Source organism: Balaenoptera physalus (assembly GCF_965194825.1).
Source record: "Balaenoptera physalus genome assembly, chromosome: 12".
NCBI lineage: Eukaryota > Metazoa > Chordata > Mammalia > Artiodactyla > Balaenopteridae > Balaenoptera > Balaenoptera physalus.
Window position 1 is genome coordinate 53,816,928 of NC_138897.1, and position 14,332 is coordinate 53,831,259.

General features: G+C 42.2%; 2 protein-coding genes across 3 annotated transcripts in view; both read left to right on the forward strand.

Moving 5' to 3' along the window:
- CHST9 (carbohydrate sulfotransferase 9) overlaps window positions 1–14,332 on the forward strand; it is a 240,158-nt gene that overhangs the window by 205,724 nt on the left and 20,102 nt on the right. For both annotated transcript variants that reach the window (XM_082416188.1, XM_082416189.1), the window contains one exon: window positions 9,243–9,280. In XM_082416188.1, coding sequence (XP_082272314.1) covers window positions 9,243–9,280 — 38 coding nt within the window. The remainder of the gene's footprint in view (window positions 1–9,242; window positions 9,281–14,332) is intronic.
- Window positions 8,385–14,332, forward strand: part of AQP4 (aquaporin 4) — a 93,985-nt gene continuing 88,037 nt past the window's right edge. The window contains exon 1 of the mRNA XM_082416212.1: window positions 8,385–9,280. The gene's annotated coding sequence lies outside the window, so the exon portion shown is untranslated. The remainder of the gene's footprint in view (window positions 9,281–14,332) is intronic.

Sequence of the window (14,332 nt, forward strand, 5' to 3'; positions counted from 1 at the left end):
ACATGACGCAACCCACACATACACACGCACTCCACTTGCACCGCAGTTACCTTTGAAAAATGGATACTGCAGCTCCAGAGGCAAAGTCTCTGACGGTGGTGAAGAATTAAGTCATTCGTTATTACAACAATGATAATTGCTATTAGTATGGTCATTATTAGTTAAAGTCCACATTTGGTGCCTGACTTTTTCTTCAGTAGAGTTATAAACAATGAATGCCAATTTTAGAAATATCAAGGAATCAAGGTAGTAGCTACAAATGACACTTAAAGATCCCTCTTTCTAACTCACTCTCAACGGGAGATAAAAAAATATTGAGAGCACTCTTTGAGACAAAGTCGTGAGATAACATGTCTCCACTATATTTATTAGTACATGGTCTTATTAGGCATCTGTCACAGAAATGGACTGACTTCAACCAACAGATTACATCAAACTCATTTTCTAGACAAAGAAACTGAGGCTTGACAGAGAGTGAAGCATCAGCCCAGAGAGGGGATCATGAGCTCGCATAATTCACTTAGTCCCTGGGTTCCTACACCCCTCATCCTTTTCCTCCTCAGTGTTGCAGGGCATTGTTCCTTCACTTTGCACTCAGTTGGTTGAAGGTAGGCACCATAGGTTTGATTGATACATCAATTTGCATCTCAAGGCATCACTTGATAAAGACAGTGCCATGAAAGGCTACTCTCTCACAAGCCAATTTCCCCCTCTGGGCTGACTTTAGAAGCTCATTGATGTCACTTCCTTCCTCAGTCAGCAAGTGAATTTTCTTTAATTCTCAAGACCAGCTGTCCATGCTGTCAACAGAAAGTTATTAAAATTCCTTTAAAGTGAATAAAAATAGCCTAAAAGCAAATGTACTTGGAAACAGGAAAGAATCAGTATGCAAAGTCCACAAACCTCTGAGCAAAATAATGTTGATCCAACCAGAGATTTCAAACATTGTATATTCAAGATGCTAGAAAAAATAATTAAAAGATGCTAAACCACATACTTCTTAATCTTTTATTAGCAATGGCTTATGCAGTTACAATTTATCCCCTAAATTCCATTCCTCTTTCTCAAATATGATTTGAATAAATTGAGGAATGACTTAGGTTTTCCTTAAGTGGGATTCCCTCCTTTTTTCTTGTCTCAGCCAGGGAACATTTACATCTCCACCAGGCTAAGACTATCCGTGAGCAAGAGAAAAAATTATCATTAGCTGCAATCATAACCACTAGAGCCACAAAATAATTATATAATTATATATTTTAATTTATTAGGGTTTTAATAGCTCAAGGGAGGAGATCATTTTTTTCATATTTAAATTGCTGTATCTCACAGAAGTGGTCCATCTGGCTCAAGTTCCCATGATCCTCAACTGACTTTCTGACCTTAGTAATTGGAATCCAGCCCTGTTACCTTCTACATCAGCCCTTGCCTTACCCTTCAGTCCTCAGCATGGCTTCTGCCTTGTTACCTGAGTTGTTCATGAACTGGTCCCTAAGTCCCTTCAAAACATGGATATGTTCCCTGCCACTTACATCACCTAAAATCACCTACCTCCTCCTTATTTGGATAGAAACCACAAATCCTGGACTCACTGTGACCTTTTGCCAGGGAAACTGTATCCGACCTGTCTGTCTTGTCATCCCAAGACACAGCCCAAGTTTGTGTGTAGGGTTCCTACCTGTAACTGGGGCACTCAGGTCAAGTCTACCCCAGTACTGCACCACCCAAGGCCCCTAATTCTGCAAACTCCACAATTCAATTAAACAGAAGCCTGAATCTTCACTGTAACTGTGCTAAGAAACCCTATTTTAGTAAATAACAGTTTAGTGAAAGAAAACGGTGGAAATTTGGGTAAATTCAAACTAAAAGGACAATTAAAATCTTGTTAACCTTCAGGAAAAGTATAAAAATGGTGTTTTGTAAGTTATCTAGAATTAATTCTCAGTCTTTCACTTCAATTTCCACTATTATGAACACTTATTAGGTTTGTAATACAGAACTAGGCTACTACAGATGTTGTATAAAATAGGAGGGAAAAAGGACATTAGACATAATCACTATTACTAGGATACTTTAAAATCCTTGGAAAATCCATTGGGAACTAATGCAAAAATGGCTGCCATCACAAAACAAAGTATTTGGTATGGGCCAGAATTTATCAGTAGTCAACTCTAGGCCTTCATGTGATCCATCTAGTGAGTTTTAGCCACTGAACCTTTCCTTTCACTAGGGAGCAAGAGCCAGAAGCAGCTGCCCTTAAAATATGGGAACTGGTACAAGCTGCCCCCGACCGAAAATACTGTCAGTCATTCTGTAAATTTGTACTGAATACCTAGAGTGTGCCAGCACTGGGCCCTGGATACAACAATAAAAAAGATGGATCAACTATACCCCAACAAAAATCAATTTAATAGAACTACCATATGACCCAGCAATCCCACTACTGGGCATATACCCTGAGAAAACCATAATTCAAAAAGCATCATGTACCACAGTGTTCATTGCAGCTCTATTTACAATAGCAACCTAAGTGTCCATCATCGGATGAATGGATAAAGAAGATGTGGCACATATATACAATGGAATATTACTCAGCCATAAAAAGAAATGAAACTGAGTTATTTGTAGTGAGGTGGATGGACCTAGAGTCTGTCATACAGAGTGAAGTAAGTCCGAAAGAGAAAAACAAATACCGTATGCTAACACATATATATGGAATCCAGAAAGAAAAAAAAAATGGTTCTGAAGACCCTGGGGGCAGGACAGGAATAAAGACACAGACATAAAGAATGGACTTGAGGACACAGGGAGGGGGAAGGGTAAGCTGGGATGAAGTGAGAGAGTGGCATGGACATATATACACTACCAAATGTAAAATAGATAGCCAGTGGGAAGCAGCTGCATCGCACGGGGAGATCAGCTCCGTGCTTTGTGATCACCTAGAGAGGTGGGATAGGGAGGGTGGGAGGGAGACGCAAGAGGGAGGGGATATGAGGATATACGTATATACGTATAGCTGATTCACTTTGTTATACAACAGAAACTAACACAACATTATAAAGCAATTATACTCCAATAAGGATGTTAAAAAAAATCAATTTAAAAAAATAAATAAAACATTGAAGAAGAAAATAGATTTTAAAAAAAGGTACAGATTCCTTTTTTGTGCAGTGTTGAATTTATAGACACTTTATAAAACATCTTTAATAAATAACAAAAGTATAAGCAATTGTCATGATATTTTAATTTTTCTTGATACTTTAAAGGGACCCACATTCTTTAAGTGTTAGTAACCACTGCTATAAGATATAGAAAATTAAACCTTTTCTTTAGTGCTCTTACACTTATAATAAAATCAGCTGCCTCATAAAAATGGTTATTACTTTTCCTTGTTCTATTTTTAAATGTAGTTTCCTCATAAGAGATCTTGTTAATAAAATGTTATTGCCAGAATTTTTACTTGAAAACTTTAAGGATTATGTACTGTAGTCTCAAATCAGAAAATAGCAAAATTTTAAAAAGACAAAATTAAAGAAAAACAAAAAACAAAAACAAGATAGGCAGGGTCCCTGACCTCAGGGAGCTCACACTATAGAAGAAGAAACGAGCAAAGAAGCAAGCGAACATACAAATAACAAAACAATCGCAAGTTGTGGTAAGTGCTGGGAAAGAAATAAATGAAGGGCTGAGATCAAGAATCACAAGAGGAGACCAGAGAAGAGCCCTACGGTCTTAATATTAAACTGAAACCTGAAAATTTGAAAGAGCTAGCCCTGCCAAATTGGAAAGACAGCAGCATGTGCAAAGGACCAGAGGTCAAAAGGACCAGAAATTCACATAAGACCAAAGTGATTGGAGGGTGGAAAGGGAGAGGGAATGGAAAGCAAGGCAAGGTTGGAAAGATGGGCAAGAAGCAGATGAGGCAAGGCAAATAGGACGTAGTAAGGAGTTTAGGGAGAGCAAGTGTGGAAGCAGGGACCCGCAGAAGGCTGATGTCACCATCCAGGGGAGAGCTGTTGATGGGCTGCAACAAGGCAGTGGCTATAAGGAGACGGCATGACTTGTAGATAGATTCTGAAGACACTGAGCCCCTCCTGCCCACGGACTGCTCTGAAACGTCTCCCCTGCTCCCATCTTCGTTTCCCTTGAACTATTCCTGGTCCCTGAGCCTTTGCATAAGCAATGTTTACAGTTCTGTGCTCTTTGGCAAGATAAAGACAGGGCCTTAGTTCACCAAATTGCCAGATCTGCCCTGTTACAGATCATCATATTGGTCCTCTTCCCCAAATTCTCATGTTCCTTCCTAAAATACCCTTTAATGGAGAGGAGGGGGGATGTGATATTCCAGAATCTGGCAGCTGTAGAATATCAAATTACCGTACGTAATACACAGAAATACAATGGGCGTATTTGCACTCCAAGAAAGAGGAAGAGATTCGTAACCTCACCTTCTTTTCCTTGTCTTAAGATTTCACATGTGGTACCTTCAGCTTGAGCATCGCTACAGAATGCCTAAGGCTAAAAGTAGACTATAGTCCAGACGTAGACAATGTCAGAAAAGCAGGAAACCAAGCCAGCAAGCTCTTTGGGAGCAGCCAGGGACCAGGCCTGTGTTGGTCACAGTTGAATCCCCAGAGCTTAGTATCCATATGTGACATATGGTAGCTGATCAGATATTTGTTGATTAAGTGACTAAATAAACCAGATATGACTCTTTCCGATCTTTATTCCCCTTATCCGTTTGTTACCAATTTCTCTCAAACATTTCTTCCATGCGTTCCTTTGATTTTCCTCGCTCTCTCTCTCTCTCTCTTCCTTCCCGTTTCGACCTCCCTGGTCTAGGCCCCAATCCATCACCTAGTTTATCCACCCACCAAAGCCCCCTATGTATTCTCCAATTGCTCTCCCTACTCTGTCCAATGTATTCACCAGTTTCATTTTCCTTCATATTCCACCTCTGCTGAAGAAACCATCATTGCCCCCAGATTGTCTACTGTTGCAAACATAAGGCAATTGACTTGTTTCCAGGTCACCCTGGGCAACAGTATTTCTCCCAAAACCCTCTCCTCTAGTCAGAGCTGTCATTCTCATGATGCCTTCCAAATTCCAGCCATTTCTGAAGATCTGATTCAAGTTCCACCTGCTCATTATTCCGATTCCTACATCCCAAGGATAGGTCCTATCTCATCTTTTTTTTTTTTAAGCTCTTGTATTCATCCTCTCTCTAAGAATTTGTTCAAACATGCCTATATCCAGAAGATATTCTTAAACTCCATTAAGTAAAAGGCCAATACAAAATCAATAAGAAGTGTGGTCCTTGGGACTTCCCTGGTGGTCCAGTGGTTAAGAATCCACCTTCCAATGCAGGGGACGCAGGTTCAATCCCTGGTCAGGGAACTAAGATCCCGCATGCCGCAACTACTGAGCCCACGTGCTCTAGAGCCCACACGCCACAACTAGAGTTAAGCCCGCGTGCCGCAACTAGAGAAGCCCGTGTGCCACAATGAAAGATCCCACATGCCACAAAGAAGATCCTGCATGCTGCAACTAAGACCCAAAGCAGCCAAATAAATCAATCAATAAATATTTTTTTAAAAAAAGGGTGGTCCTTGGTTGTTCGTGACATATTTCTGCATAAGCCAAAAGGGAGAATAAGAGTGGTTGTTGGCAATATTTCTCCCGGAAACCTATTTGTTCCCCAAGATCAGCCACACTGGTTGCTCTTCATTTGTGTTCTCACACGGTGTCATTCATAAAACTCTATTAAAACACTTAAAATGCAGTGTTTCCACTTATCTCTACTTACCTCTCTCTCCCACTTGACCTTGACCTTGAGGGTGGGTGCCCTGCTGTGTGCGTCTTTGCACACCCAGCATTCAGGAGGTATCTGCCATCTTGAAGGGATCATATTTTTTTAGAGTAAATATATTAGACATTGAACTCATACTTTCAGTTCATTAAGTTAGAGAAATGCCTGAACAGCTGATGAGTCTAGTTGTGAGGGACGAAAAATGGTCCAGAGGAGCTGGAATCTGAGAAATTTTTATTTCATGTGTTGGGGCCTGCTGTTCAAAATAGACTTGAAACTGCAGATTCTTGCAAATCTGCGCATGGCTGCAGAGGTCTCCTAGCCTCCTGCATTGTCCCATTTTGCTGTGTGTTGGCATTTTTCTGAGGAGCAGATTCGTAGCTGCTCTGGGGTCCTCTTCCTCCCCATCAATCCATCCTCCACCCCACCTCTCAAGTCATCTTTCCCAAAGCTGGTGTCTCAGCTTCTTCCCACACCCCTTCCTTCCCACCTGCTGTGCTACGTATGCTTATACTATATAAGCCACTCAGAATGTCTCACAATTTACCCAAATACACCCTCTCCTTGCCTCTGAGACTTTACTCTTCCTGTCCCAACTCCCTGGAATGCCCTTCTCTCACCCTTTGCCTGCAAAATTCATACTTATTTAATCTTCACAAATCTGGAGAGGGGTAAATACTGTTAACTCTTTGTTATAGATGGCCAAACAGGACCAGAACATTGAGTAGCTGGCCCTGAATCAAGCATCTAGTAAATGACAGAGCTGTAAATTAGATGCCTGGTTGTCACCTACTCCATTTTCTAGACTCCAGTGGGCTGCTGCGTGATTAGGTTATGATTATTTGATTGTTTGGGCTCTTATTTTTCACTTGAATTCCTTCAGATTTTCCTTGGTTCCTAAGGAAACAGAACTAAGATTTCGTGCTGCTGCTGCCCCTGACGTCACCTCCAGCTTATTCCCCAGGTAGCAACCAGCCCTGAGTGGTCCTCTGAAAATGCACGTCTGACCAAGGCATTCCCGTGCCCCTACTCACATCCTGGGCTACACCCCCTTAATAACTGACTTCCCTCTACTTTGGGGAAGATCATAAATCTCCCCCAAACGGTCTACATGACCATGGCTGTATGTTTCTTGCCTCGTTTCACACCACGCTGGCCTCCCCTTACTTTCCTCCAGCCATGCTGGCTTCCTTTCTGTGCTTTGGACCCACTGGCTCTCTCCTTCCTGAATGTTCTTCCCCCTCTTCTTGGCCATACTGGTGATTTAATTCAAGAGGCAAGTTTTTTTCCCACACACCATTAAACAGTCTTCTTTAAACACTCTGTATATTATCTGACGAGGGAAATCTAAATATTAAAATGTATCAAGAGAGTCCGATTGGGCAGTACCGTTAAAAAAAAAAATGAAGAAAATTGGTTCTTATTATCTAGAAACTCCAAGATTGACCCCTGGTATTTCGTGACAGTGACTAGATTTAAGATCCCACTCAACAGAGCCATTCCATTCTCTGGACTCCTTATTCTTCTACTGCATCCCATGTAACACTTAACCTGGTGCTGAACACTTAGTAAAATTTCCAGATATACTTATTATCAGTTGCTCAACTGACTGGTAAATATCACTTATTCATTACAAGTCTTTTTTTGAAAACAGTTTTGACAGTTTCTTAAACAACTAAACATGCAACTACCATACAACCCAGCAATTGCAGTCCTGGCTATTTATCCCAGAGAAATGAAGACTGATGTTCACATAAAAACCTGTACATACATATCGATAACAGCTTTATTCACAATAGCTAGAAACTAGCCAGATGTCCTTCAGCAGGTGAATGACTAAACAAACTTTGGCATATCCTTACCATGGAATACTACTCAGCAATAAAAAGGTAGAAATGCACAGGAATGCACGTAGCAACCTGGATTAATCTCCAGAGAACGATGGTGAGTGAGAAAATCCTACCCCAAAAGGTTATAAAATGTATGATTCCATTTACACAACATTCTTGAAATGACAAAATGATAGCGATGGAGAGCAGATGAGTGGTTGCCAGGAGTTAAGAAGAGGGTGGAGGCGGGAGGACAATGGATGTGACTATAAAAGAGCAACGTGAGGGACCCTTGTGGTGATGGAAATGTTCTGTATCTCAACTATGTCAATGTCAATATCCTGGTTGTGATATTATTGTACTATAGATCTTCCAGATGTTACCGGTGTAAAGGGTACAGGGGATCTCTCTGTATTATTTCTTTTTTTTTTTTTTAATTAATAGTAATCTTTTATTTATTTATTTTTTAATATTTATTTTTGGCGGTGTTGGGTCTTCGTTTCTGTGCGAGGGCTTTCTCTAGTTGCGGCAAGCGGGGGCCACTCTTCATCGCGGTGCGCGGGCCTCTCACTATCGCGGCCTCTCTTGTTGCGGAGCACAGGCTCCAGACGCGCAGGCTCAGTAGTTGTGGCTCACGGGCCTAGTTGCTCCGCGGCGTGTGGGATCTTCCCAGACCAGGGCTCGAACCCGTGTCCCCTGCATTAGCAGGCATGTTCTCAACCACTGTGCCACCAGGGAAGCCCCTGTATTATTTCTTATAAATGCATGTCACTACACAATCATTTTAATTAAAATTTTAAAAGGACACATTTAATAAAGTGTACGTACCACACCAAGATGTTCACAAGCACAAAATAACTGCAGGGCCACGAAATGTCTTCTTTCCTCTCTTTCCTGATGGTTTGTTGGTTATTGATTATTCCTAAGGATTTTTTTCCTTGTATGTAAGACACATGATATTGATCACTTTTAGGCTATTTTTGCAATGACTGAGGTTTATTATTTTAGAGTCTTTATTATTTATACCCCTGTGTTGCTTTTCATATGTTATGTTACTCTGATTTGTTTCTGTCCTGACCAAGATACCATTAATAGAACTGTTGGTTTGTACTTTAGTCTCTGCCAGTACCAAAACATAAGAACGTCTTTATCATCTTCATAGGTCAGAGAAAAGTAGCACCTCTACCATCCACCACTTTAAATTTCCTCGCCTGGTCCTCAAGGTTCCTTGAGTTCAGTGTTAATATTATGCTTGAACAGGTTGTCATTGTTTGTAAACCTTTGACTTGACTGGCTGTGGTTCAAATTTTCCTTTGGTACTTTCATCTCTTTACCATTTCTCTGCCAAAGTTTAATACATTCTCTGGTATCACCCTTCCTGGATTTCCACTCCATTTTCTGTTATCTTTGCCTAATGTGGTTTATTTCGGTTTTGACTTTTTTTTTCATCCCAATTATTGGAGTGATTATAAATGTCCCTATTGTGATACACATTCTTGCTCGGAGAGTTCTTTTGGAGTTTTGAGTGAGAACAGAGCAAGACCAGTACAGTATTTTATTCCTTTTCATACTTTAATGTTGAATTTCTTTTTTGCTTTCTCTTTCAGTGACCAGAGAAAAAATCCAGGACCATATCACCAACCAGGTATTTCCTCACTTCTCATAAACTGTAATGTAGAATTTTGCTTTAAATATTAATAATTATTTGTAAATATTTAGAAGGGGGGGCATTGCTAGTTCTTGGGTATGAGCAATACACGTGTTATTGGTTCTGAGAACAAATAATTTGATCCTATGTAAACGATCATATACTTTCCTTGCCTCCCTCACCTCATTCCTTCCCTCCTCACCATCCTCCCCAAGGGTGGGAAACAGTGAGAAGTGGGCTCTGCCAGTTCTGACATAAGCATCCCTCGGAGCGTTATCATGATCTCTCTTTGATTCTATCATGGCTGCAAATAGATACTTTTATCTGCTTCTCCCTTAACTAAGGTGACTCTCCTCTGTGATTTTCCCAAGTTCTAATTCCCCCAGTCACTCCCTCCCAGACAGTTAAGAGCTAAACCCTTAGCCGTGGAAACGTACAAGTTGATTTTCCGTTCTGGCCTCTGATGTCTACCCACATTTAGCCAGTGTCTTCCTGCCTGCCTCACTATTCCTTATCCATTCTTTTTCGATTATTTTTTTATATTTACCGGTAGATGGAGTCATTCTGTACAACGGTTTAAGGGGTTTGAGACATGTAGCCACATATCCAAACCAAGTTCGGCCTGTCTTGCACCATCCCACCCTCTTCCCATGGGCCAGCTGAGCTGCAGTTTCTCCCAGTGTTGCCTGTGTCACTAGACCCAGGGAATGCAGACACTGGCCTATGGCAAAATATGCACAGCTTTCATTCATAGACCAGAATCTCCAAGTCTTTTGTTGTTGTTGCTCTCCTCTGGCATAAATGATAACTCACCCTTGCCAAAGGGAAGAATGGCGCGTCTACATTTATACCAGTCAAGGGTACATTTTTCAACATCTTCTCCTAATGGGCTTCAAAATAAATTCCAATTCTGGTCCTCATTGTCATTCCAACCGAAGTAAGTTCTAGCTCTACCTAATCTGTGCCAGATGCCCTGTAATTCATTGAGCTTAAAAATGGTTCATTCATTTGGCTAATATACTATATTGCAAACTCAGTAGGCAAAATTTAAGGCTTATCGGGTACCATTTTTCTTTTGAATATAATTGTAAATACTGTATTGACTCTTTGTAGCAGCCATCTTAATACTTGAAAATGCCACCCCCGTGCAATGTTGAAGTCAATTAGTCGTTTCAAATAGTTTATTTGCCTTTTGAACTTAGTCTCTTTAACGTTGTATTTCAACTATTTGTATATACTCAAGTAGCTTGGTTAGGCTGAGCAACAGTTAACCAGTAATGTTTATTGCTACAATTTTTATTTATTTAAGTCACAGAGGGAATACTTTTCCTTATAAAGAGAACTGTTTTCTTTATTAACTTAACAAGGTAAAGCAGTTGGTCAAGAAATAAAGACCACTTCTCGGGGGCAGATTTTCATTTCCTGTATTTTCCTTCTTTTTACCCTTGGCTAAACTAATAGAGTAGGTAGACACCAAAATAGAACACCAAATAATTACTTATAATCTTAAACATTGATTTGGTGCCAGATAAAATCATAATGGTTTCCAGTCCCAGTAAGACAGCGAAATTCTTTGGACTTTAGCTTAAGAGGTAAGGGTCTTAAGTATATTAGTTATATAGTCATTCTCAGAACAGATAGTTGTATTGTTCAATCAGTGTCTGCCAGCTGTATTTCTAATTCTACAATGGAATTTCTATCTTTTCTTCTTCCATGTAGGGAGGTGCTCCCCACTCTCAAAAATGTGCCGGGAATACAATTCTACGAGGCATCTTACGCTTCTAATTTATCTAAAGTCTGGCAAAGAGCCACAAAATGAAGTCCCTTCCTTTTTAATTTTTTTTTAAATTGAGGCATAGTTGACATATAACATTATATTAGAATCAACATAATGATTCCATTTTTGTGTACACTGTGAAATGATCTCCATAGTAAGTCTAGTTACCGCCTGTCACCATCCAAAGTTACAAAACATTTGTGTTCCTCGTGATGAGGACCTTTAAGATTTACTCTCTTAGTAACTTTCAAATATGCAATATGCTAAGATTGACTATAGTCACCATGCTGGCCATTACAGCCCCAGGACTTATTTGCTTTATCACTGGAAGTTTGTACCTCTTGATCCGCACTCCCCTTCTGCCACCCAAAGAATCTGGCTCTTGAAAAACATTTCTGTATACTCACTTTGGATAATCAGTAGTGTTCTTTATCAGAAAGGCATGTAAAATAGAGCACTGGTGAGCGTTAATCTTGCCCCGAAATCCTTCCCACTAGGCACTATAGATTGTGTAATTAAATTGAAATTGAAAATCAAGTCCTTTTTTTTTTTTTCCATTGAGCAAGCTACGAGTTGCACACTAATGTGAGAAATCAGAGCTGGGGCGGAGGGAAGGTTCTAGCCTACTGGCCAATATCCAGAGTGCATTTTTAGCCCACAGCTATTTTACCACACCTGAGCTCTGAGAACAAACAACTACTTGAGTTCTCTGGAGGGAACGCCGAATTCTTTCCTGTGTAATTCACTGGGGAGATTAGTATGCTTTTTTAAGTAACCTGTGAACGCAGTTTGTTTACGGGAAGAGGACAAAAATGAGTAGTGAACCGCTAGGCAGCCCATGTCCCAGAATAAGATGAATGCATGACCCATTTTTTTCAGCTGTCCCTTTGGCAGTTCATTGCTGCAACGATTTCCTCTCCGAAAAATGTGCCTTGTAGAGATGAAGTCTCCTGTAGGTTTTTCTGAATAATTTTGACTACGATAGATTAAAGATAATACCTTAAAATACTACCAAAAATACCTTCAAAATCAAATTAGCATATGGTCAGTACGAGAATGGGAATACTGAATATAAAAACTTTTGACTTCAGTTTTGGAAACTGCCTTCTTACATAGGCAATTGAAACCTGTAGTAAATGAATACCTTCTGTTTATGCCTTTTGGGATAGTAGATCACTGGAACCCATAGTGAATTAACAGTTTGTTTTTAAACAGCTAGTTGATGAAGAGGGATACCGAACATGGGGCTCGGTTTCTCGTGGGCAGGATGTGCATGTTGCGGGGGGACGTTCCCAGTTCTGGCGCTGGTGATGAGAAGGGCTCGCCTTCGCTGATTGGCCGGTTCAGAGAGAGCCAACGCCATTGGCGGCTGTTACAGCTTATGGCTCTGTTTCCTGAGACTGCTGCAACAAGCTCTCACCAACTGGATGCTCTCTAACACACTAATGTATTGTGTCTTGGTTCCGGAGGCTGGAAGTTCAAAACCAAGGTGTCGACAGGGCCAAGCTCTCCCTGAAACCTGTGGAGGAGGAGCCTTCCTTGCCTCTTTGCTGGCTTCTGGTGGCGCCGGCGATCCTTGGGGTCCCTTGGCTTGTAGCTGCGTCTCTTCAGTCTCTGCCTCTGTCGTCGCGTGGCTGTCCTTGCTGTGCGCCTCTTCTCTTCTAATAAGGACACCAGCCATATTGGCTTAGGGCCCACCCCCATGACCTCGTCTTGATTACATCTGCAAAGACCCCGTTTCCAAACAAGGTCACACTCACAGGTACCAGGAATGAGGACTTCAACGTCTCTGTTTGGGGGACACAATTCACCTCATACCAGGCTGGAAACTTTAGAGTCCTCCACCACTCCACGTGTCCCTCTGACCAGCCAGCACTTGATGTGCTCTCCCAGAGCCCTGTCCAATCCAGCTCCTCCGCCACCGCCCAGCCCTTGGCCTCTGCTCCCCCCAGGCCCTCATCTCGTTCGCTCTGTATGGTGGCTCCATACGGCTCTCCCACTGCTTCACCGCCATCCCATTCACCTTGCATTCTGTTCCGCTTTACTTTCTGAAATACCAATCACCTGGCATCTCTCCTCTGCTGAAAAACAATAACTAAACAGAAATGCCTCCCCCATTTTTAGCAGCGATTATTAACGCTGCATGTGCATTATAATCACCCTGGAGCTTTGTTAGCACAGATCCTGAGACACCCCCCCCCAACATCACATGCACCCCCAAGAAATTCTGGGCCAGGGGTTGGGTTCAGACGGGGCCTCACTATTAGACCAGGCCAAGAGGACTCGTGTGCTTTCGGAGGCCTCGAGCATCACAGGCACAGAGAGAAAAACACTTAAAAAAAAAAAAATTATGTATTTATTCATTCATTTATTTTTGGCTGTGTTGGGTCTTCGTTTCTGTGCGAGGACTTTCTCTAGTTGTGGCGAGCGGGGGCCACTCTTCATCATGGTCGCGGGCCTCTCATTATCGCGGCCTCTCTCGTTGCGGAGCACAGGCTCCAGACGCGCAGGCTCAGCAGTTGTGGCTCACGGGCCCAGTTGCTCCGCGGCATGTGGGATCTTCCCAGACCAGGGCTCGAACCCGTGTCCCCTGCATTGGCAGGCAGATTCTCAACCACTGCGCCACCAGGAAAGCCCGACAAACACTTTTTTTTTCTTTCCAGCCTCATGTTTTAAAGTTTGATGACCAATTGAGCACACAGAAAATGTTGGAGAGGGATGGAGCAGCTGAATTGGACACTCTGGTCCTTTGGGGCGAAGTTGGGCTGGGGGATAAAAGACCAGCCTGTGCCCTTTGAAGCCAGAGAAAGAAAAGCTTTAGTTTCAACATAGCCACGCCCCATCCCCAAAGCTGGAGGCTGTGTAGGCAGACGGCGTTCCTCAGCAACAGTACTTCCACCCTCCCCTCTGCTTGGGAGATGGGTGCAATGGGCAGGTGTAATTCTGGGCAGTACTTAGAGCTGCCTGGCAATCCCAGGTCAGAAAAGTGAGGCATGAGGTGAGGGAACCTGCCCTTCCCAGGAATCCTGTGAGCTTTACCGAATCATCCCATCCTTGACGGGGGCACATCCAGCCACTGCCCAGGAGTCCCCAGCTGTGTCTGGTTTCTGGCCTGCCCTCCTCCTGAAGGTCCATTGGGCCACTCAGGCCTCTGTGGCAGGGTGGCCCTTGGGAGACAGGGCTTCTTTAGCTTCTAGGCCCAGAGCAGTCCTTTGGGACAGGCTGCAGACCACGGGTGGAAACAAGGACTGGGTCTTGTATATCGCTTACTT